Source organism: Grampus griseus (assembly GCF_964374135.1).
Source record: "Grampus griseus genome assembly, chromosome: 9".
Taxonomy (NCBI): Eukaryota; Metazoa; Chordata; class Mammalia; order Artiodactyla; family Delphinidae; genus Grampus; species Grampus griseus.
In genome coordinates, this window is record NC_139003.1 from 85,198,340 (window position 1) to 85,222,687 (window position 24,348).

At 42.1% G+C, this 24,348-nt stretch overlaps 1 protein-coding gene across 5 annotated transcripts in view; it reads left to right on the forward strand.

The window, feature by feature from the left end:
* Positions 1 to 24,348, forward strand: part of GSAP (gamma-secretase activating protein) — a 95,571-nt gene that overhangs the window by 53,632 nt on the left and 17,591 nt on the right. For 4 of the 5 annotated variants that reach the window (XR_014297166.1, XM_082661541.1, XM_082661544.1 and 1 more), the window contains 7 exons: positions 79 to 148; positions 669 to 751; positions 3,611 to 3,664; positions 20,155 to 20,283; positions 21,143 to 21,201; positions 21,898 to 21,929; positions 24,255 to 24,316. Coding sequence is in view for 4 of the 5 variants with exons in the window: in XM_082661541.1 (XP_082517667.1) it covers positions 79 to 148; positions 669 to 751; positions 3,611 to 3,664; positions 20,155 to 20,283; positions 21,143 to 21,201; positions 21,898 to 21,929; positions 24,255 to 24,316 (489 nt within the window). In the remaining variant the exon portion in view is untranslated. The remainder of the gene's footprint in view (positions 1 to 78; positions 149 to 668; positions 752 to 3,610; positions 3,665 to 20,154; positions 20,284 to 21,142; positions 21,202 to 21,897; positions 21,930 to 24,254; positions 24,317 to 24,348) is intronic. The other variant, XM_082661542.1, reaches the window with a different exon arrangement.

Here is a 24,348-nt window from a genome sequence, read left to right on the forward strand (position 1 = left end):
TATATTTTGTACTTCTTTGGTGGTGGAGGCAGGGTGCAGATTTAAATACCAATAGATTTGTCTTCTTACTTTTTAAAGATTATTCAGTGGATTTCTGAGAACATCTCTGCCTGCCATTCATTTGACCTCATTCAGGAATTTATAATTGGTAGGTGTTGCTGATGGTGCATATTAAGTTGAACCCTTGACCCTTTTGCTTAAGGGAGAGCAGTAAATTGATAATGCCTCAATCTGTCAAAATGCTGTTTAGGAGTGTTTTTTCATTTTTTTAAAACTCTGTTGTAGTCAGCACCTAATTAAATTTCATTCTCTTGTGGTTTTGTAAGAAGCTGTGGCTGTTCAGAGACTGATGACATATAAGATATGATCTTGATTCTATAACCTTATTAGTGATTTATTTTAAGCGTTGTGTTGGCTGGTTCTGTGCGAAGTGGTTATAACGTCATTTGGATAGATGTAAGTGCCAAATAATTTTTTAAAAATTATTCTCAGTGTAAAAAGTAGAACCTGAACATTTTAATCAGTGGATAGAACCATGATTAGCCTTTTGCAGATGAAGGATAAGGCAATGAAAACTTTTGTGGGTTGGCTTGTTTGGGTGCATTACAACGTCTACTGCCTTATTCTTCATATTAAAACGTCTTTTTTCCCCACCAAAACTTACTCAGCTTCTTCATATTGGAGCATCTATCCAGAGACAAGTAACATGGATAAACTCTTGCCATACTCCTCACTGCTCACTTGGGATACAGTAAGTTAACACTTTATATTCTTTCTGTAATTAAAACTGATTCACTGCTGTGGGTCAGTTGTAGGACGTTCCTGTCACAGTAACCAAGGTTGTGATTTCATTTCTGTTTTGATGCATAAGGATCTGAATTGGAGTTTTCTGGCAGAAAAATAATAGTCCTTGCTGTTGGCCAGTTTTATTTACATAAAACAGTAGAACTGAAGGAGAAGGCACAGCATACGTGTTACTCTTCCTACTACCAAGCAGAATGAAGCCTCTATCATCTTCAAATGGTTTTAGTTTTTAATTTTTTTCAAGCAGCTAGAATAGACGAAAATATTTCTTAGGGTTTTATAAATGAGCAACGGCTGGACCACTGCTGTTATTCTGAGCTGTTCTATTTACTTAGTAGATTAGCACCTTCATGAGCTTTTTTCCCAGCCTTAGAAAGAAAATCTGTGATAACTTTAGAATGTCAAGATCAGTAAAAGTCAGTAATCTTAAGCAAATCCATGCCATTCAACCTTTTCTTCCTGTTGGTCCAGACTCCCTTCCTTTTAGCTGGGAAGAAGTGTTTCAGGAGAAAACATTGTTCATTTTCTCTTGAATGTGGTTCAGTGAACTGAGCTTTGTTGGATCAGAAGTGAAAACCATGTACAGGCTCCCCCCGAACAAGGTTCTGCCTCTCCTCCTTTCATATTTAGATGTTAGAACTACCGTGTGCTTAGTCTTGAGGCAGAGGTTTGTATCAAAAAAGCATTTAGAAAAATAAATTTAATTCAGGTAGCACAGACACAGGAAAATAAGTACTAGGGTAAATGGTAACACTTCCCATTTTGTTTTTAGACTATCTAAATATAGTCCTTTAAAAAGGCATATCAGATGTGTTTGATTAATTTTTTTCCTTTTTTTTTGTTTTCTGTGGCTGCGCCACGCGGCACACAGGATCCTAGTTCCCCGACCAGGGATCTAACCCGTGCCCCCTGCAGTGGAAGCGCAGAGTCCTAACCACTAGACTGCCAGGGAAGTCCCATGTTAGAAGAATTTCTAAATTTTTGGTATACGCAATGGTAGTGTTTTCCCAAAGGCCCTTTCTTCTTTGTCTCTCACTGTTAGAGTTCGTAAACTTTCATGCCTCTCTGTAAAATTATAAGGAAAGATCTGAGCTTGTTTCTTCTCCAGGCCCTCATTGTTTGAAGAACCCTTGTCAATATACATGCAGATTCTGTGGTAATGTGGCAGGAAGTTCGCAGGTTAATCCCTACCCCTCCCCCAGAAGCAGGAAATGCACATTTCATCTTCCTCCCCTCACCACCCAATGCTGGCTGTCGCTGTCTCGTGTTCAGTGTCTGGGAGGCCGGGTCTGGACCTCTGGTTCCCAGGGTTGTGTTTAAACATGGTGCATGTGTTAGTTGGTTGTTGTGTGAGTGTCATCCTGACAGGTAGTTCTTCACATTTGCATTTCTCCTCCTTTGTGGAGCAGAGGAAATGTGTGGACATACAGAGTGACATCAGGAAGTCCTACAAGAAGTACAATATGAAAAAACCCAAAGTTTTAACCACTGCGTACAGAGCTTATTTTGGGGTTTATCATGTTGCTTTAGACTTCTTGCGGTTGGAGTAGGTTACCTTAAAGGTCTCTCCTAATCCTGAAATTCTATGAGCCTATGATTTTCTTTAGCAATGATGTAAATCATTTTCTTTTCTCTAATCTGCATATGCTCTTAATGCTATACCCTTAATAAATAAATTTCATACTTCTGTATGGAGACAGATTATTTCTGTAAATAACTGAATTGGGTTTTTTAAGATACTAGAAAATATTGTGTCTTACACATAGATAATCCTGAATTATGCTTTGCAGACAGTGAGCCTTGTTATACTTATTTGAAGATGCTATTTATAACCTAGAGCTGTAGTGAAATTTCTGTTGCTGAGTAGTGATGAGTGAAGCATACATAGATTTTTATTACAGGCTTTCTCCTGTCCAGTGGAGGACTCAGTTGCTTGAATGTTCTGGAAGTTTATTTCTCCATCCCTGTGATGCCCTTTTTCTCAGAAATATTGTATGTCAATAAAATCCAGGACATTTAAGTTCTAAACAAATACCAGGTTTTATTTGTATTTTCTTATATATCATCTACTTAGTTTTTAGGAGATGAAAGAGGAATTGACTAGTTGACAGGTTAATATACATAATTAACATGGAAACACACTTTTTAAAATAAATAAGTGGCAATTTTGTCAGTTTATCTTTTTATTTAAATTTCTGTTTTAATGCTCACTAGTTAGCAGAATGTTATAATTTGGACTTCCTGATATGAATTGCGTCTTGCACATTTGCCATGGTGATCTTGCTAGGTAAACACTTTATGGGGATCTCTTATTTCCGAAATCACGGTAGAGGATGAGGTGCAGAACAGTTTTCCACTGAGGTCAAAAAAGAATCCCATTAGTGAGGCAGGGACCAACTGTAATACATTTAAGTGAAAGAGAAGAAGAGGGAGGAAGGAGTAAAAGGAAAGTGTCCACCTTATTATTATACTTGATGGTGCAAATATAATTTGCCTCCTTTGTTCTTAAATGGAAATGTGTAAATAATACATTATTTACTCTGTATTTCTTCATAATAGTTTATCCTTTCCTTTAGTGACACTGTCAACTATTATAATCATAACTTTACAGAATATTTCCCTTCCCGAGGCAAGAGATAGGCTGTGTTCACTGGTATATATAAACCCCAAGTTTTATTTAAAGTAGAGGTTACCAAACTGGGAGCTGCCCTCAGCTTCTGTCTGCACGGAAGACACTTCCTGAAGGCTCGGGCTGGGGGTAGTTGATACGTTTAGCAGTTGTGTGTATGTTTTTCCCCCACCACAGGAAATTCCTGGGATAACCCTTGTGACAGAAGAGATTCCGTTGCCTCTTATGAAGGTAAGTGCTTATAGTGAGAGACAAAAAGCCCAGACCTGCGTGGCTTCCTTGCTGGCCTCACGGTCTCCTGCCCCGAGTGTCACGGTGGTTCCAAAAGGGATTGTAAACTGTCTGGGGAGGATGCTGCAAGGGGTAAGGCTAGTTGTCTAGGCAGTCCTTCCTAAATGGTAGTCACCAACGACGATATCAGGGCAATGCTTAGGAATGCTCTTTGAAGAGGGAGGTTTTCTGAAGACAGAGAACTACAGGGCTCGATGTGAAGTGTATAGAAGTCATACTTCCCACTGTGCCTCAAACCAATCCATGCTGGAGGAGTTCTTGCAAATTTTCTTGAGCAGACCTGGGAGCTGTTTTTTACTTCACTTGCATTGTCACCCCCTCACACACACACACATACGCACACACACACAGAATCTTAAAACCATTAAGTAACCTGGGCTGGGATTAACTAATTTCCTTCTCGTTCTGAGAACAGTGTTTCTGTTTCTCAAGAGTGACCTGCTCGGGCTGTCCCTGTGGTCTCAGCACACACCTTCTTCCTGCTCACCAAGCAGCAGTGTTAGTGTCCGTCTACAGTCTGGTGGTTTCAGAGGAGTTTCTGGTACAATAGGGAGGGTGGGGTGGGTGAGCAGAGAAGAATGTGTATGTAGTTAAAACCGAGGAGTATTTTAACATAGTTTTCTTGAAGCTCCTTTGTTGTTTTTGGCATTGCCTCCTGTTAATTATAGCTTGGTGTGTGCTGGGAAATCTCAACTTTTGGCAGCAGGCAGCCTAGTATGCTGCTGCCTTTTACTATTTACATTTGATTCTTTTGGACCCACAAAGGGCAGGGCAGGCTCAGGCAGCTGAGGGAAAGCCTTGGACGTTTGAGGTCACGGTGATGCCCTGGGGGTGAAAGAGGGCTGACTGGGGCAGGTTTAGTGGTTCTGGGTTTTGGTCCTAAGAATGGTCCTTTAAGGGGAGATGGACAAGAGATGTATCTAGGCAGCAGAGTGAGACAACTGTGAAGGTCTATAAAAGCAGGAAGACGAGGGAAAAGAAAGGTTTGATTAATAGCTTAAAAGATTCTTATTAAGAGCCTCCATCCTTTCATTTTATTGTTTCTGCTTTTACCACTAGTCCAGAAAATCCATGCTGTGTTTAATGGACACACAATAAACCAGTGAAGGAAATTTTAAAAAGAAAGCAATGTCACTCTACAGTGACATTCTACAGTTCCTAACATATTGTCTCTTTGCCCCGTTTCCTCTTGGTCTTTGTCATAGGTTTGCATGTTTTACCTAGTAGTAATGGCCATCTAGTGATATTTAATAAAGATTATGTATTATAATATATCATACACATTTTCATGTTGGTACATAAACTTCATAATTTTCATAATTATGGTTTCTAATGACTCCATAGGTTTCCACTGTGTTGCTGTGTCTTAGTTTACTTAATCATTCTTCTGTTTTGAGACATTTAATTTGTCTCTAGCCCCCATTAAAAAAATTTTTTTTTGCTATTAAAAATAATGTGGCAGGGCTTCCCTGGTGGCGCAGTGGTTGGGAATCCGCCTGCCAATGCAGGGGACATGGGTTCATGCCCCGGTCTGGGAAGATCCCACATGCCGCGGAGCGGCTAGGCCCCTGAGCCATGGCGGCTGAGCCTGCGCGTCTGGAGCCTAGGCCCGCGTACCGCAAAAAAAAAAAAAAAAAAAATAATGTGGCAGTGAATACTTTTATGTAGTTTTTTTGTGTGTATGTGATTTATTCCCTTAAGGTTAAATGCCCAGTAGTATTATTGGGTGAAAGGCTATGACAATTTTTATAGCTTTTGATTCTTATTGCCAAGTTGATATTCAAAAAATTTTGTGATCATTTACACTGTTACAGGGGATTTATGAGTTTATCGGTTTTACTATAACCTTACATTATTGTGTATTTTCCTTTAAAAAAATTAAGTAAGTATAAAAGAGTGATGGGAAGGTTCTCAAACTTTTTACCAATTGCCTTATTCTAAGAATACAATTTGCCTCTGCTTGGGAACAAAATAGCTTATTTTTGCACTCTCTGATTTTTTCTTTTTTTTTTCTATTTGTGTGTGTGTGTGTGTAAAATTATGTTTTTATGCAGTTCATTCTTCTTCCTTCTTGATATTCACATTGCCTTCTCCTCACTTTTTTCTCCTCTCCCCTAATTACCCTTAGCATTTGGCTCTGCAGAGGGTTGTTTCCCATTAACTGTTCCCAAACATGCTTGGAAGCTCTTCCGAGACTCCACATACGTTCATGTGTTAGTAAGAAGTGTTACGTAGGACAAGTGTGAGCTGTAGATCTCTTCACTGTCCTCTCCACGCAGACACAGTCCATCAGGGAAGGCAGAGGAATGCTGCCGGGATTTGCCTTGGGCTCAGGAGAAGATGTCACTGGGTTTGGTGGCCAGCTCCACCCCAATCCCCCACTGCCATCACTAATCGTCCCTTCCAGTTCACAGGACACCTGGTCCTGAGAGCTCTCATTTGTTTCCCCATCTCTGCTTGCATAATACCTCTCAGAATAAGCAGCTGCCTTTGACCTAGTTCTGCAATTCCCAGCCTAATTATATTGCAGTGGATCTGGTTGCAGTGGCATATCCCACCTACTTTTCCTCCCTCCCCAGCCCGTTATGTGACTGTTCTTGCAGCTTCCCCATAGGAGTTGGCTTTGAGCACCCTTGACCTGAAACACAAGTTACCTTTCGAAGGCATGCTTGCTGCAAGACTTTCCACGAGGCCCAAGGGACCCCAGACTACTCTGACCACACTTGCTTCCATCCTGCTTGGAAGATGACTGCCCTGATAAGGAGTCTGAAGAGGGAAGAGCAAAATGAAACTAGATGAGCACTTCCCTTCTGCTCTCTCTGCCAATAAGTTTAGTGTGAAGTGAAGCACTTGACAAATGTTTAACATATGAACATCGAATTTCATTGGTTTATACCAGTGTATCACCTGAAAGACAAAAGCCTTCCTTTATAGAATGGTTTCCAAAAGAATTTTAAAAAAATGAAACGAAATGTATGTTAAAATAAGGCCCTCACCTTAAAAAGGAATGTCGTCAAGAATGGCCTTCCTAAGAATGAATTTATCTCTTCCACGGGAAGTCATGTAAGGATTAAAAAAAAAAGAAACCATAGCTTACTTGAATATCAAGAATGGAGAAATGGAGTATTTTTATTAAAGTATTGTTAAGCCAGACATCTTTAGTTTCATTTTATAAAGTAAGGAAGCCTTTAATTTAATCATTTGTGTAGCGACTACTAACTATCTGACCTAGAGACTGGGAAGGAGAAAGACTTCAAGCCCCGTCCCAGTTATGGCCACTCCAAGTGAGGGCATTGCTGCAGTGTCCATCAGGGGTCTAGATGCCCCTGAGCAATTGCGGAAAGAGTGGTTGGCACCTGTGCTGTTCTCCATTCAGAGACTGGTTCACTTAATTATGCTTCTCTGAAACACTTAAAAAGTGTTTAAAAAATACTTTTTTGGGCAGAGCATGACTATAATTAAGCGTCTAATGAAACACAAAAGACACTCTTTTCCTTGACCCTCCCAGTACAGACAGCCACCATCACTTAAAGAAAATGTTTCTTAGAGATGCAACGTATCAACAATCGCAGTGTAGAAACTTACAGTTTTTAAAAATGAGAATGAAAAAAAAAAAATGAGAATGGTTGCTTTGACAACAATGTAGCATTAACAGAAATGTCAATTGGTTATGTGGGAAATATTGACTTTCCAAAGTTTAGTTTGTACATATGTGATCTTGTGATATAACTAGAAATATATATTTGGTCTTCTTCCATGGTTCCCTGCACAGAGCTCCTAAAATCCTTGTAATTTCCTAAGTGATAAAAGCTACAAGTGCACCTTTTGTTATAATGTTTACTGTTTGTTCCAGTTCCTGAAGTAGCTCCAGAGTACAAAGGTGAAAAGAATGTCTTTTATTATTCCTAACAAGCCCCTTCCAGCCACACCTGAGTTTGTTAATGAGGTGGCCTTTGGAAAGCACCTAAGGATGGAGCTCGTTGCCAGGAAAACTAACCATGTGATTAGCAGGTTGGCACTTTGAGCCCTCTACCACCACTACCTTCCAAGGCCAGAGTGGCTGGAGATGGAGTCCAGTCACCAACGTCCAGTGATTTAACCCATCATGCCTATGTAATGGAGCCTCCATAAAGAACCCTAACTGAAGACCTTCTGGGTTGGATGAATATACGGAGGTGCAGGGCTGGGGGTCCTGTGCCTGGAGAGGGCACGGAACCTCAGAGCCCATTCCCACACGGCCTGCCCCACGCATCTCTCTTCAATCTGGCTCTTAACTGAGTTGTATACTTTTATAATCAACTGGTATATAGTAAGTAAACTGTATTCCTGAGTTCCATGAGCCTCTGTAACAAATTCTAGAGCCCATGAAGGGGGTGCTGGGAACCTCGGATTGATAGGCAGTCAGTCAGAATCACAGGTAACAGCACGGGCCTGTGATTAGCATCTGAAATGGGGGGCAGTCTTGTGGGACTGAGCCCTCAACCTGTGGGATCTGACAGTATCTCCAGGTAATGTAGGACACCCTGCTGGCATTGGAGAATTGATGGATGTGGAGAAAAAAACCCCACGTTTGGTGCCCAGAAGTGAAATATGCTGTGAATAGACTGTTGTAGAGAAAAAACAAGAGTTATTCCTATACAACATATTTTTGGGGACAGAGTGTTATGGCACGTTCAAGTAATATTGTAAAAACATAATTTTAATGATTTTACAAAGAAACACAACTTACTAGAGATAGAGCAGCAGGCTGGTAACTTCATTCCTGTCATATCTGTAGAGATGAGGGTACCTTCAGTTTACTTCTCAGATGATGAAATTGAGGAACAGACCCAGGATCAAGAATTCTTGTTTTTGTCTCTCTCCTACAGCCACTAGGCTGTGCTGCTTTTATTCATAGTTTAGTTGAAGACATAATGTTTAATTCTTAAGGTTGAGAGGAGGGAACTGTCTTAGCATTGGCTTTCTCAGGATATATGCTGATTGCGAGATGGAATAGTTTAGAGCCATATTTAGGGAGTTACATGAAAAATTACATCTCATTAAAAATGGCTAAGAGTACTACCCAGCTGTGCAAAGAAGAGAGATATTTTTTCTAAATGTTGGAAAGAAGGAGGAAGTCCACTTATAAATAGGAGAACTTGGCCTTACAACATGCAGTCCCCTTGGCAGGAAGCCTCAGGAGTTCCGGTCGCTGGTCCTCTGTGTGGATGGCCTGCTTACAGCATCTTGGCCTAGTATGGTACCTTACTAGCCTTATGGACACAAAGACATTTCTATCTGATTCTGTCTGTGCTGGAGGTAGTAGGTCCCTGTGTTTCTCTGGGCTGCAAGTAAAAGCTGATACTGAGATGGTATCCACTGAAGAGCCAAGTTGGATTGATGCTTTACCTCTGCTAGTTGAGCCCTGATAGGAAGGGTAAAGTTTCTCTCTGAGTTGGCTTCCTCTTCTGTAAAAGAAGATGCTGGTTCATCAGCAGATGTAGGATCAAAGCCAGAGGGCCTTTAAGAAATGAAAGGCAGGGCTTCCCTGGTGGCGCAGTGGTTGAGAGTCCGCCTGCCGATACAGGGGATATGGGTTCGTGCCCCGGTCCGGGAAGATCCCACATGCCGGTCCGGGAAGATCCCACATGCCGCTGAGTGGCTAGGCCCGTGAGCCATGGCCGCTGAGCCTGCGCGTCCGGAGCCTGTGCTCTGCAACGGGAGAGGCCACAACAGTGAGAGAGGCCCGCGTACTGAAAAAGAAAAAAAAAAAAAAAGAAATGCAGATTTTTTTTTTCTGGCAGTAATTTGCAGCTGAGCCCGTAAGTACCACAGGGCTTTTTTTCTTCCTTTTTTTTTTTTTTTAGCGGTATGCGGGCTTCTCACTGTTGTGGCCTCTCCCGTTGCGGAGCACAGGCTCCGGACGCGCAGGCTCAGCGGCCACGGCTCACGGGCCCAGCCGCTCCGCGGCATGTGGGATCTTCCCGGACTGGGGCACGAACCCACGTCCCCTGCATCGGCAGGCGGACTCTCAACCACTGCGCCACCAGGGAAGCCCTTTCTTCCTTTTTAAAGAAAAAAAATCAAAATTATTTCCCACATAAATGGGAAACAGTCCCTTAATGAAACCTGTTGGTCTGTTTGTTCAATTAATAGTTGTGATGGGCTACATTTGGTAATTATTTCATGTCATCCTAAGAGACAAAATAAGATTATTTCTCAAGAAGAGACTTGGAATAATTTTCCTTCCTTTAAAATCAAAATTTAAAACTCCCCCTGTGCAGGGAAGTGCTTCTGGGTCATTCCTTGAGGATCTGATGGCTTCTAACACCAGAGTCTCCCAGAAGTAGCTAAATTTACGGATATTTTTCTTAGAAAGCATTTTTGTGTATTTGAAAGCTTTATAAGCTCTTTTCAGGAAGCTGGCGATGTGCTTCAGACTCTTGTGGCTTTCACTTTGCTGTTGTCCCTGATGAATAGTGCTTAGTATTCAACTAGTTCTGTAAGCGCTGGTTGACGGAAAGGAGTGGCTTTCTGTGCTCCCAGGTTGGCTGCTAGGGTGTGACTGTGTAGCTCCCATGCCCTCTTCCCCCCGTACCATGCTATAACAGCTAACCTTTTACCTTGGAGCCTCTTTTACTCTCTGCATCAATGAGCATGCTGGTGTTACTTTGGCTTTTGAGATCCTTTGAAGATTGGTCCTTACCTCCTCTCTGACCCTGTCTCCTATTATGTCACAACACAATTGCAAGTCTTCAGACAGCTGGTTCTTCATCAGCCTTTAAGCCAGAGATGTAGATGAGAACCTTTGAGGGTGGGAGGGAGACTGGGATTACCTGTATATGCTCAAGCGTGTTCTCAGCCCAGGCTGAATGGTCGGCTTGCCTGGGGACGGTCGAAAACTCATGAGGCTCAGGTTACACCCCACCCCAGTTAGGATTCTAGGGGATGGGACCCAGGTGGTTGCTGAGGTCGGTAGTTACACCCTAGAGGCAGATATCTTCACCACAGAGAGTGAAGGGGGCTGTGGGTTGTGTTCTCTGCTTTCTCTAAAGCTCTGTCTCTGATCTAAACCCAGAATCCACATTCCGCTCTCTCAGTCTTTGCTCATTTCCTCAGAGCCCCACCTAGAATATCCTCTCTTCACCCTTCATTTACATATCCGTTTTCATCCTCTGGGTCTTAGCTATTTCCCATACTTCCAAACAGACCTCCCAATTTGTAATGGTGTCTGAATTTTCATAACTTAAGAAATTGCATCACTTATGTACTAGCTACCAAGTAATGACCTATGCCACTGTTTTCTCTGTACTCCCTCAATATCTGTATCATAACATCCAGCCCAGTGACCTCCTTGAAAGACCTACACATTTATATTACAATATTTCTGGGGCTTTTGGCTAATAGTGTTCCTTACTTAAATGTAAGTTGTTTTTGTTTTAAAACTTAGATAATTTTTCCTTCTAACTCAGTAGTTTTGAACTATTTTAGGCCATGGATTCCTTTGACAGTCTGATATAAACTGTAGACCTTCTCCCCAGAAAAGTGCTCATACAAACACATACTCCATTTTACATATAATCAGTGGGCTCAGAAGCCCCTCTGAAGCATGTCCTTGGACTTGTTTTGTCTGCTTATTCTCAACTCAGACAAGGGTCTGAGGAAAGGGATTTCTTAATGGGGGTATGAGAAGAAGATAGTTTGGGAGAGAACTTTTCTTGGGAGCCACAGTGTGAGTATGAGAGTGGGGTCTTCTGAGAGGAGGATGACTTTGGCCTGAGGGGAAGAGGGCCTTGCACAGGTAGAAGGACACCAACGTCCCTCCCCTTGCTCTGTGCTAGACAAGATTGGGTGGACGACGCACTGGGACTCCAGTGGCCAAGCAGGCAGAGCTAATAGTGGAAATGACCACTAGATGTCACCACAACACCACTTAGTTTGCTGGCTTTTGGCACTAGTAGCGTGAACTCAGATGTAGAATAGCAAGAAAGCTGTACTGATTTCCTGTTAGGGACTGAATTCTGCCAAATGTCGGCAGGATTTGCTTTCATTATTGTTTTTTCAATATAAGGAAGACCAAAGGGTGGATAAAGGTATATTCATTATAAATATATGGAAAGGGAAAGAAAAGATGAATGAGATAGGTCAAGTGGAGAGTGGGACCTGACGCCTTGGTTCTGATTTCCTCTAGAAATGACAATTTCTTGGAAATAGCGTTTCCTGTCTCTGTGAGAATGGATGTCAGCTGAACGGGCTTTTCAGCTAACTAATTTCCTTTTTTTTTTCTAACATCTTTATTGGAGTATAATTGCTTTACAATGGTATGTTAGTTTCTGCTTTATAACAAAGTGAATCAGCTATACATATACATACATCCCCATGTCTCCTCCCTCTTGCGTCTCCCTCCCACCCTCCCTATCCCACCCCTCTAGGTGGTCACAAAGCACCGAGCTGATCTCCCTGTGCTATGTGGCTACTTCCCACTAGCTATCTATTCTACATTTCCTAGTGTGTATATGTCCATGCCACTCTCTCACTTCGTCCCAGCTTATCCTTCCCCCTCCTCGTGTCCTCAAGTCCATTCTCTATGTCTGCGTCTTTATTCCTGTCCTGCCCCTAGGTTCTTCAGGAGCCTTTTTTTTTTTTTTTTTTTTAGATTCCATATACATGTGTTAGCATACGGTATTTGTTTTCTCTTTCTGACTTACTTCACTCTGTTTCACAGACTCTAGGTCCATCCACCTCACTACAAATAACTCAGTTTCATTTATTTTTATGGCTGAGCAATATTCCATTGTATATATGTGCCACATCTTCTTTATCCATTCATCTGTTGATGGACACTTAGGTTGCTTCCATGTTCTGGCTATTGTAAATAGAGCTGCAGTGAACATTGTGGACATGACTCTTTTTGAATTATGGTTTTCTCAGGGTATATGCCCAGTAGTGGGATTCCTGGGTCGTATGGTAGTTCCATTTTTAGTTTTTTAAGGAACGTTCATCCTGTTCTCCATAGTGGCTGTATCAATTTACATTCCCACCAACAGTGCAAGAGGGTTCCCTTTTCTCCACACCCTCTCCAGCATTTATTGTTTGTAGATGTTTTGATGATGGCCATTTGACAGGTGATACCTCATTGTAGTTTTGATTTGCATTTTTCTAATGATTAGTGATGTTGAGTGTTCTTTCGTGTGTTTGTTGGCAATCTGTATATCTTCTTTGGAGAAATGTCTATTTAGATCTTTTGCCCATTTTTGGATTGGGTTGTTTTGTTTATTGATATTGAGCTGCATGGGCTGCTTGTAAATTTTGGAGAATAATCCTTTGTCAGTTGCTTCATTTGCAAATATTTTCTCCCATTCTGAGGGCTGTCTTTTGGTCTTGTTTATGGTTTCCTTTGCTGTGCAAAAGCTTTTAAATTTCACTAGGTCCCATTTGTTTATTTTTGTTTTTATTTCCATTTCTCTAGGAGGTGGGTCAAAAAGGATCTTGCTGTGATTTATGTCATAGAGTGTTCCACCTGTGTTTTCCTCTAAGAGTTTTATAGTGTCTGGCCTTACATTTCGGTCTTTAATCCAGTTTGAGTTTATTTTTGTGTATGGTGTTTGGGAGTGTTCAAATTTCATTCTTTTACATGTAGCTGTCCATTTTTCCCAGCACCACTTATTGAAGAGGCTGTCTTTTCTCCGTTGTATATTCTTGCCTCCTTTATTAAAGATAAGGTGACCACATGTGCGTGGGTTTATCTATGGGCTTTCTATCCTGTTCCATCGAACTATATTTCTGTTTTTGTGTCAGTACCATACTGTTTTGATTACTGTAGCTTTGTGGTATACTCTGAAGTCAGGGAGTCTGATTCGTCCAGCTCCGTTTTTCTTTCTCAAGATTGCTTTGCTATTCGGGGTCTTTTGTGTTTCCATACAGATTGTGAAATTTTTTGTTCTAGTTCTGTGAAAAATGCCAGTGGTAGTTTGATAGGGATTGCACTGAATCTGTAGATTGCTTTGGATAATATAGTCATTTTCACCATGTTGATTCTTCCAATCCAAGAACATGGTATATCTCTCCATCTGTTTGTTATCAGCTTTAATTTCTTTTGTCATTGTCTTATAGTTCTCTGAATATAGGTCTTTTGTCTCCTTAGGTAGGTTTATTCCTAGGTATTTTATTCTTTTTGATGTGATGGTAAATGGGAGTGTTTCCTTAATTTCTCTTTCAGGTTTTTCATCATTAATGTATAGGAATGCAAGAGATTTCTGTGCACTAATTTTGTAACCTGCTACTTTACCAAATTCATAGATTAGCTCTAGTAGTTTTCTGGTAGCAACTTTAGGATTCTCTATGTATAGTATCATGTCATCTGCAAACTGTGACAGTTTTACTTTTTCTTTTCCAATTTTGATTCCTTTTATTTCTTTTTCTTCTCTGATTGCCATGGCTAAGACTTCCAAATCTGTGTTGAGTAATAGTGGTGAGAGTGGACAACCTTGTCCTGTTCCTGATCTTAGAGGAAATTGTTTCAGTTTTTCACCATTGAGAATGATGTTGGCTCTGGGTTTGTCATATATGGCCTTTATTATGTTGAGGTAAGTTTCCTCTATGCCTACTTTCTTTTTATCATAAATCAGTGTTGAATTTTGTCAAAAGCTTTTTCTACATCTATTGAGATGATCATATGGTTTCTCTCCTTCAATTTGTTAATATGGTGTATTACATTGATTGATTTGGTATACTGAAGAATCCTTGCATTCCTGGGATAAACCCCACTTGATTATGGTGTATGATCCTTTTAATGTGCTGCTGGATTCTGTTTGGTAGTATTTTGTTGAGGATTTTTGCATCTGTGTTCATCAATGATATTGGCCTGTAGTTTTCTTTCTTTGTGACATCTTGGTCTGGTTTTGATATCAGGGTGATGGTGGCCTCATAGAATGAGCTTGGGAGTGTTCCTCCCTCTGCTATATTTTCGAGAAGTTTGAGAAGGATAAGTGTTAGCTCTTCTCAAAATGCTTGATAGAATTCACCTGTGAAGCCATCTGGTCCTGGGCTTTTGTTTGTTGGAAGGTTTCTTTCTTTTTGTTTTGTTTTTTTTTGCGGTACGCGGGCCTCTCACTGTTGTGGCCTCTCCCGTTGCAGAGCACAGGCTCGGGACGCACAGGCTCAGCGGCCATGGCTCACGGGCCCAGCCGCTCTGTGGCATGCGGGATCTTCCCGGACTGGGGCATGAACCCGTGTCCCCTGCATCAGCAGGCGGACGCTCAACCACTGCGCCACCAGGGAAGCCTGTTTGTTGGAAGATTTTTGGTCACAGTCTCAATTTCAGTGCTTGTGATTGGACTGTTTATATTTTCTGTTTCTTCCTGGTTCAGTCTCAGAAGGTTGTGCTTTTCTAAGAATTTGTCCATTTCTTCTATGTTGTCCATTTTATTGGCATATAGTTGCTTGTAGTAATCTCTCATGATCCTTTGTATTTCTGCAGTGTCAGTTGTTACTTCTCCGTTTTCATTTCTATTTCCGTTGATTTGAGTCCTCTCCCTTTTTTCTTGATGAGTCTGGCTCATGGTTTCTCAATTTTGTTTATCTTCTCAAAGAATCAGCTTTTAGTTCTATTGATCTTTGCTATTGTTTCCTTGATTTGTTTTTCTTTTATTTCTGACCTGATCTTTATGATTTCTTTCCTTCTGCTAACTTTGGGGGTTTTTGGTTCTTCTTTCTCTAATTGCTTTAGGTGTAAGATTAGCTTGTTCATTTGAAATGTTTCTTGTTTCTTGAGGTAGGATTGTATTGCTATAAACTTCCCTTATAACTGCTTTGGCTGCATCCCATAGGTTTTGGGTCGTCGTGTTTTCATTGTCATTGGTTTCTAGGTATTTTTTAATTTCCTCTTTGATTTCTTCAATGATCACTTGGTTATTAAGCAGTGTATTGTTTAGCCTCCATATGTTTGTGTGTTTTACAGATTTTTTCCTGTAATTGATATCTAGTCTCATAGCATTGTGCTCGGATAAGATACTTGATACAATTTCAGTTTTCTTAAATTTACCAAGGCTTGATTTGTGACCCAAGATATGGTCTATCCTGGAGAATGTTCCATGAGCACGTGAGAAGAAAGTATATTCTGTTGTTTTTGGATGGGATGTCCTATAAATATCAGTTGAGTCCATCTCATTTAATGTATCATTTAAAGCTTCTGTTTCCTTATTTATTTTCATTTTGGATGATCTGTCCATTGGTAAGAGTGGGTTGTTAAAGTCCCCTACTCTGATTGTGTTACTGTCGATTTCCCCTTTTATGGCTGTTAGCATTTGCCTTATGTATTGAGGTGCTCCTATGTTGGGTGCATAAATATTTACAGTTGTTATATCTTCTTAGATTTACCCCTTGATCATTATGTAATGTCATTCTTTGTCTCTTGTAATAGTCTTTGTTTTAATGTCTTTTGTCTGATATGAGAATTGTTACTCCAGCTTTCTTTTGATTTCCATTTGCATGGAATATTTTTTTCCATCCCCTCACTTTCAGTCTGTATGGGTCCCTAGGTTTGAAGTGGGTCTCTTGTAGACAGCATATATATGGGTCTTGTCTTTGTATCCATTCAGCCAGCCTATGTCTTTTGGTTGGAGCGTTTAATCCATTTACGTTTAAGGTAGTTATTGATATGTATGTTCCTATTACCATTTTCTTAATTGTTTTGGGTTTATTATTGTAGGTCTTTTCCTTCTCTTGTGTTTCCTGCCTAGAGAAGTTCCTTTAGCATTGTTGTAATGCTGGTTTGCTTGTGCTGAATTCTCTTAGCTTTTGCTTGTCTGTAAAGCTTTTAATTTCTCCATCGAATCTGAATGAGATCCTTGCTGGCTAGGTTGTTGGTTGTAGGTTTTTCCCTTTCATCACTATATTTCCTGCCACTCCCTTCTGGCTTGCAGAGTTTCTGCTGAAAGGTCAGCTGTTAACCTTATGGGGATTCCCTTGTATGTTATTTGTTGTTTTTCCCTTGTTGCTTTTAATATTTTTCTTTGTATTTAATTTTTGATAGCTGATTAATATGTGTCTTGGCCTGTTTCTCCTTGGATTTATCCTGTATGGGACTCTGTGCTTCCTGGACTTAATTAACTATTTCCTTTCCCGTATTAGGGAAGTTTTCAACTATAATCTCTTCAAATATTTTCTCAGCCCCTTTCTTTTTCTCTTCTTCTGGGACCCCTATAATTCGAATGTTGGTGCGTTTAATGTTGTCCCAGAGGTGTCGGAGACTGTCCTCAATTCTTTTCATTCTTTTTTCTTTATTCTGCACCGAGGTGGTTATTTCCACTATTTTGTCTTCCAGGGCACTTATCCGTTTTGCTGCCTCAGTTATTCTGCTATTGATTCCTTTTAGAGAATTTTTAATTTGATTTATTTTGTTGTTCATCATTGCTTGTTTGCTGTTTAGTTCTTCCAGGTCTTTGTTAAACGTTTCTTGTATTTTCTCCATTCTATTTCCAAGATTTTGGATCATCTTTACTATCATTATTCTGAATTCTTTTTCAGGTAGACTGCCTATTTCCTCTTCATTTGTTTGGTCTGGTGGGTTTTTGCCTTGCTCCTTCATCTGCTGTGTTTCTCTCTCTTCTCATTTTGCTTAACTTACTGTATTTGGGGTCACCTTTTCACAGGCTGCAGGTTAATTGTTCCAGTTTTTTTTGGTGTCTGCCCTGAGTGGGTAAGGTTGGTTCAGTGGGTTGTGTAGGCTTCCTGGTGGAGGGGACTGGTTCCTGTGTTCTGGTGGATGAGGCTGGATCTTGTCTTTCTGGTGGGCAGGACTGCGTCTGGTGGTGTGTTTTGGGGTGTCTGTGACCTTATGATTTTAGGCAGCCTGTCTACTAATGGTTGTGGTTGTGTTCCTGTCTTGCTAGTTGTTTGGCATAGGGTGTCCAGCACTGTAGCTTGCTGGTCGTTGAGTAGGGCTGGGTCTTAGTGTTGAGATGGTGACCTCTGGGAGAGCTTTTGCTGTTTGATGTTACGTGGAGTCAGGAGGTCTTTGCTGGGCCAATGTCCTGAACTTGGCTCTCCCACGTCAGAGGCACAGGGTTGACACCTGGCTGGAGCACTAAGACCCTGTCAACCACATGGCTCAGAAGAAAAGAGAGAAAAAAAGAAGAAAAAAAAATAATAAAATAAAGTTATTAAAATTAAAAAAAATAAAGAAGTTGGGGCTTCTCTGGTGGCACAGTGGTTGAGAGTCCGCCTGCTGATGCAGGGGATGCGGGTTAATGCCCCGGTCTGGGAAGATCCCGCATGCTGCGGAGTGGCTGGGCCCGTGAGCCATGGCCCTGAGCCTGCGCGTCTGGAGCCTTTGCTCCACAACAGGAGAAGCACAACAGTGAGAGGCCTGCGTACTGCAAAAAAAAAAAAAAAAAAAAAAGTTAGAGTTATTTAAAAAAGAAAGAAAGAAGAGAACAACCAAACCAAAAAACAACTCCACTAATGATAACAGATGCTAAAAAGTATATACTAAAGAAGAAAAAAAAGAAAAAAACGGACAGACAGAACCCTAGGACAAATGGTAAAAGCAAAGCTATACACACAAAATCACACAAAGAAGCATACACATACAGAAAAAGAGAAGAAGGAAAAACATATATATATCTATATATAAAAAAAAGAAGAGAGCAATCAAATCAATAAACAAATCTACCAATGATAATAAGCTCTAAATACTAAACTAATGTAAACATAAAACCAGAAACAAATCAGATGCAGAAAGCAAACCCCAAGTCTACAGTTGCTCCCTAGGTCCACCGCCTCAATATTGGGATGATTTGTTGTCTATTCAGGTATTCCACAGATGCAGAGTACATCAAGTTCATTGTGGAGATTTAATCTGCTGCTCCTGAGGCTGCTGGGAGAAATTTCCCTTTCTATTGTTTGTTCGCACAGCTCCTGGGTTTCAGCTTTGGATTTGGCCCCGGCTCTGCATGTATGTCACATGCAGAGGGAGTCTGTTCTTCGCTCAGACTGAGGGGGTTAAAGGAGCAGCTGATTAGGGGGCTCTGGCTCACTCAGACTGGAGGGAGGGAGGGGTATGGTATGTGGGGCAAGCCTGCGGCGGCAGAGGCCAACATGACATTGCAACAGCCTGAGGAGCGCCGTGTGTTCTCCCGGGCAAGTTGTCCCTGGATCACGGGACCCCGGCAGTGGCGGGCTTCACAGGCTCCCGGGAGAGGAGGTGTAGATAGTGACCTGTGCTTGCACACAGACTTCTTGGTGGCTGCAGCAGCAGCCTTAGTGTTTCATGACCGTCTCTAGTGTCCGCACTGATAGCCATGGCTCACGCCTGACTCTGGAGCTTGGTTAGGCGGTGCTCTGAATCCCCTCTCCTCACGCACCCCAAAACAGTGGTCTCTTGCCTCTTAGGCAGTTCCAGACTTTTACCCGGATTCCCTCCCCAGCCAACTAATTTCTGAAACAGCAAGTTAGTTTTATTACGTAACTCACTTTACTGATATTTCAGCATCCATTTTGAGCCCGTTATGACTATCCTTTCAATAAGAATTTGGGTGATGTGCTATTACTTAACAAAAGGGCATTTTTCTTGACTGAGGCATCTTTTTTAAGTTCTCTTTTCTCCCTTGTAATACAGCCAGGTCTGTTTGCACAGTAGACATTAACTCACTTTGTTTTATGGCCACACATTGCACCCTCGACCCCAGTCAAATCTTTTATAACTGCATATGTTTTGGCAAGAAAGTGTGTATCATAAATCTATCTTCATTAATTTGCAAAAACAATTTTCTGTCAGGATATCCCTCAACATTAAAAAATGTATTACTCTTGCATTTTGTTTAAAAATGAACAGAATGGGTATTTTTTGCTTCAGGGTAGTACAATGATATCAATACATCAAAAACCTAGATGGGATGGTCGCCAACTAATTCTGTCTTGGAGTATTTGACAACTGACTGTGAAAGGAGTTCATTTCACCTTTCTGATTCCTGAGTTTTGAACAAGATCCTTTGGAAGTAAATGAACTCAGTGGGAAAGTAACCCTATTCTTCCACGTGTTCCAAATCTTGTGCACATTCTCTCACCAAACATGGCATTGTTGACACAATCTGAGTCAGAAAAATGGGTCTCTGGGGAGGAAATGATTTGATGTGTTCAGTGTAGGCTTCCCCACTTAGCCCTCACCCAGGGGAGTCCTATTGGCTTAGGGAGGTGAGCAGCTCTCTCTGTGTGTAAAAGGGACTCGAAAAGGAAGGGAGGAAGGCAAGCCTCTTCTGGTCTATTTTAGAATTCCTATCGGGGCAAGAAAGCCATGCTTTGTGGGAAGTGTGCACTCAGAAATGCTGCCTCATGAGAGCTAAGGAAGTGAAGTGAGCCCAGCTTTGCAGCAAGGCTTGCGTGACCCTTGCCGAGTACTTTGGGCCACAGGACCTGTTTCTCAAGTTCACCAATGATTTTATCTCCTACAGGTGCATAGCTTTAAGGGCTACTGGGAAAAACTGAACTCCAACCTGGAATATGTTAAGTACTCCAAGCCACACTTACACTATAACAACAGCATGGTCAGGAGAGAGTGGCACAGCCTGATCTCGGAAGAGGTATGTGTGGGTTCCTGAGCGCAGAGCAAGAAGCAGAAGCCCAGCCGATTAGGTTCGGTGATGCCCTTAGGCCATTAGGCTGGCCCGTGTTCCAGCACTCTCCCCACTTGCCAGGCACTGCTTATTAATACTGCTGATCCCCGGTAGGGAGACCAAGGTGCTTCTCTGACCTCTCTTCTCTTGAAGAGGAAATTCAAGTGCAAAGAGCTTAAAGGACACACATGGCATGTTCATAGTAGAAGTGGGATTAACATCCGGGTCTCAGATGTGTTTTTGTGCTCCTTGTGTAGTTAAAAATTGATTAAAAAAAAAAAACCTGGGTGTTCCCAAAGTAGTGGTTGCTAGGGGTTAGGGATGGTTGAAAGGAAAAGAGTGAATGTGACCCCTATCAAGGGATAGCACAAGGGAGATCTTCGGGGTGATGGAGCATTTCTGTATCTTGATTATGGTGGTACATTGTGGTATGTGAATCTACACATGTGATAAAATGACAGCACTATACGCTCACTGTACCAGTGCCAGTTTGCTGATCTGTGTATTGTACTGTAGTTATTTATAGAAGATGTAAACACTGAGGGAGACTGGGTAAAGAGTACATGAGCTGTCTGTAGCATTGTTGGATATAGTTGTAGTGTTGTTGTATATAATATGTAGTTGACTTGCAACTATATAAAATATGTAATAGTTTCAGAATAAAACTTTTTTAGAGCAATTGTTAAAGAATTTAGGTGTTCTGATTACCTGGAAAGTACCTCTCTTTTTTCTGAACTCTTAACTATATTGTATTATGACCTCAGTGTGAAAAATGTCACCCACAAAACCTTCACCTTCCACACTTTTGACGTGTTCTCACTCCTAGAAAAAAGGAAAAAGAAGGTCCACGGTGTATGTGAGAAATATTCTTGATAATGCAATAAAGTAAGTAAAATGAGGGATTATTGTAGCTGTAAGATGGTTATATTTTGCAATTACTTTCTTGGCTACCTTTCAGGGAAGTAGCTTACTTTTGTTGCATATCCTCAGCAAGATGATGCTATCAGCTTATTAACGCAGCCACCTGACCCCTATTCTGGAGTTTGGAGCTGGAGTTTCTAGTGGGAAAAATTTATATGTTAAACCTTTTAGATTTGCATCCTGGGGCTAGATGACTTACAAGGGATAAGTGGTAAAGAAAACTCTTATTAGTTGAGCACTTTAGAGGGGTACAAACATTAGGTTGATTTTAAACAAGTGTAAGTGGGCTGGTGAGCTTGCTCTTATTTTGAAAGCATATTTTCTGGGTAGATGAGTCAGCTCGGAGTGCCATAAGCATAGGCCCCATTCCAACCCCTGTTCTATTTTCTGTTCCCCTTATTTCCAATAACTGAGAGCTGTAATTGTTCTAAATTATTGTCATTGTTTGCACTAAAGAGTTTTGAGATTTTATAAATTGCCTAATGTGGCTTTTGCCAAGTTGATTAAAGTTTTTGAGGTTTTCAGCAGCCTGAGAACAGTTTCTGCGGTGGTTTGATGGGTTTTTAAAGGAGGATATCTTTGTATGGTGGTGTGGCTTTCGTTGTTTTTTTTTTTGAATAATGCTTCCTGTGTGAATAACATTGGCTAATTTCTTTGTAGGGTGATTTCTAACCTAGAAGCAAGGAATTTGGGTAAGAAAATAAAATAAAGCGTTCTGGATTTCAGTCAGTGTTTTGTAATACCATTCTTCCTCCCACTGGGGGTTGGCAGGGAAATCCCTTCCACTAGTGCTGTGAAGGCAGCACCCTTTACTATTTTCCCATCAGAGTGGCCACCCAGCTCCTTCCATGTCTCTCTTGGCACCAGGTCCTTTGGGGACAGCTGCTCTTGCCGAGGAGTCCCTGACTGTTTGTTTTCCTTCTGTTTCCCCACAGAACTGATCGAATTAACATGCCCTCTGGCTGTCCTCCCAGGGTGTAGTTCCCCTGGGCTTAGAGCTGCTTTCTCTCCAGCTGTCTGATCATACAAGGATCTTTGACTTGTATGTTCCTTTCATTTCGGTTAGCACTTGGGCACTCCCTGGGCTAGGTCACAGGGGCACAAAGACGAGGGGCCTCTAGAAAAGCAGTGTGGGTATGGGGGGAGAGTATGGACTTAGAGGCGGACAGAACTGGGCTTAAACTCCAGCTTGGCCACCATGTGCTTTTAGGCAAGCCATTTATCCATTTTGTGTGTTGTTCTCCTCAGGGCAAGCGTGAGGAGAAAATGAGAGTCAACAGGGTCGTGTTTACAGTGCCCAGTCCCTCGCTTGGTACATGGGATACCTGACATGGCTGCTTTATCTTTAGTGTGTGAGGAAGAAATGTGTTAGAGGCTAGCACATAGCCTCTAAACCAGGGGACAGGCATTACGCAGCTGCAGGGTGCAGGGGGTGAGGGGCTAGGTCAGGAGTGGGGACGAAGGTTGTAAAGGCTTCCCACGGCGGGGTGATGTCCGAGTTAAGTCTTGACAAAGAAGGGGAACTTAGCCAGGGGAAACTGGGAGGAGAGGATGCTAAGCGTATTCAATATAGGCTTTTTTGGTGATTTTGTCTGTGGAACTCTTTCAGACTTCCTAAAGGTCAGCCTCCATTAAAAAAGGAGCTGTTGTTTTTATGTCCCACTTCTGTTTTATGGGCTTGGATGTTTAGGTATATGTTGGGTGACCCTAACGGACATTATTTTATATGATGCGTTGCCGCACATCCTGCAGCTGTGCGCACAGCCCGCATGAGCTGTGAACTCACTGAGTAGCCCCGGGAACCAGTCCATCTAGGCCTGAAGCCACGGCTCTGCCACCAGCACCAGGCAGGAGGAGTCCGCCAGGGGTGTGAGTGAGCATGCAGGCTCCCCTCCTTGCGTTGCTAGGGGATTTGCACTGTGGGAAGTGCTGCCAGTCTGGCTGAGGTTCCTGTGTGTCCTCTGCTCCCACGACTGGGTAGAACTCCTGTTCTTGTACTTCAGGCCTGTTTGCGTCCCGTTACTAGTTGTTCTCACTTGATGACCTTCAGGGAACTTGCCCCTTCCTCTCATGTGCTTTGGTTGTGCTAGTTTCCTAGGAAAAATGTCACTGTCAGAGATGGAACATTCCTTGTGAAGTTCAAAACAGCCGTGAAAACTACTGGGCTCTAGTTTTGAATTGTTTACCATGAAGGCTGTGTAGGATCCAGTTGGGATTTATCTCAAGGGGTCAAGAGGCATCCGTGCCCTCCCACACGGAGTCCTCAGCCCCCTGACCAGGGCAGTTCCGCCTATTGACGGGCTCGTGACTCAGGTTCTGGGAGAGGAAGGTGGGGCACGAAGGTGCCGTTAGCGGAGCGTTAGGGCAGATCTTCCTAGAGACAGCGTTTTCCTGTCCCCCCAGTCTTGCTGGTGCGGTGCAAATCAAGGTGGAGAAACTGCCATTTGGTTTAACCTTACATGCCACTCTTCCATCTCAGTTAGCTACCTTTTCAGTCCCATAACTTGTGCCAATTATTCTTATTTACCCCAGTAACTGACTGGTCTCGCCTCAGTTACTCTATAAAATACAAGTTGGAGTCAGAAAGAAGGGCGTCATGCGCCCCTTCACTAAGTCCCCATCCCTGGGTTTGCCCCTCCCTTAGGGTTTAGAGAGGGCCCAAGTCGTTCATTCTCCTATGAAGCAGAGGATCTTAGTGGTGAGTCTTCACACTGAAGAGAAATCAAAGTCAGAGTATATTGGTGTTGGGAACGTGTTCCTTGTTTTCTTTCTTTCTTTCCCAGTTTCTGCCTCTCTGGTTCACAGCTCTCTCGCTCTCTCTCTGTCTCTCTGCATATCACTAAGCGGTAAGTTGCAGCATGTAGAACTAGGTCACACTGAATGAAAAATTTTCATCCCATCAGGGAATTGTTATGTTTTCCCAGTGACTCAGAGAAGGGAAACCCAGGCTGAGGCCTCCTCCTTCCAGCCCATTCCTGAAAACCACCCTGCTTGACTGTTGCTCTCTTTAATTTCAGAGCCAAGATTAACACCCCTCTTCCAGGAGGAAGACAACCACCAGCGGCTGCTTATGGGGCTGGTAAGTGGTCTGTGGGCTGTTCAGTGCTGGTG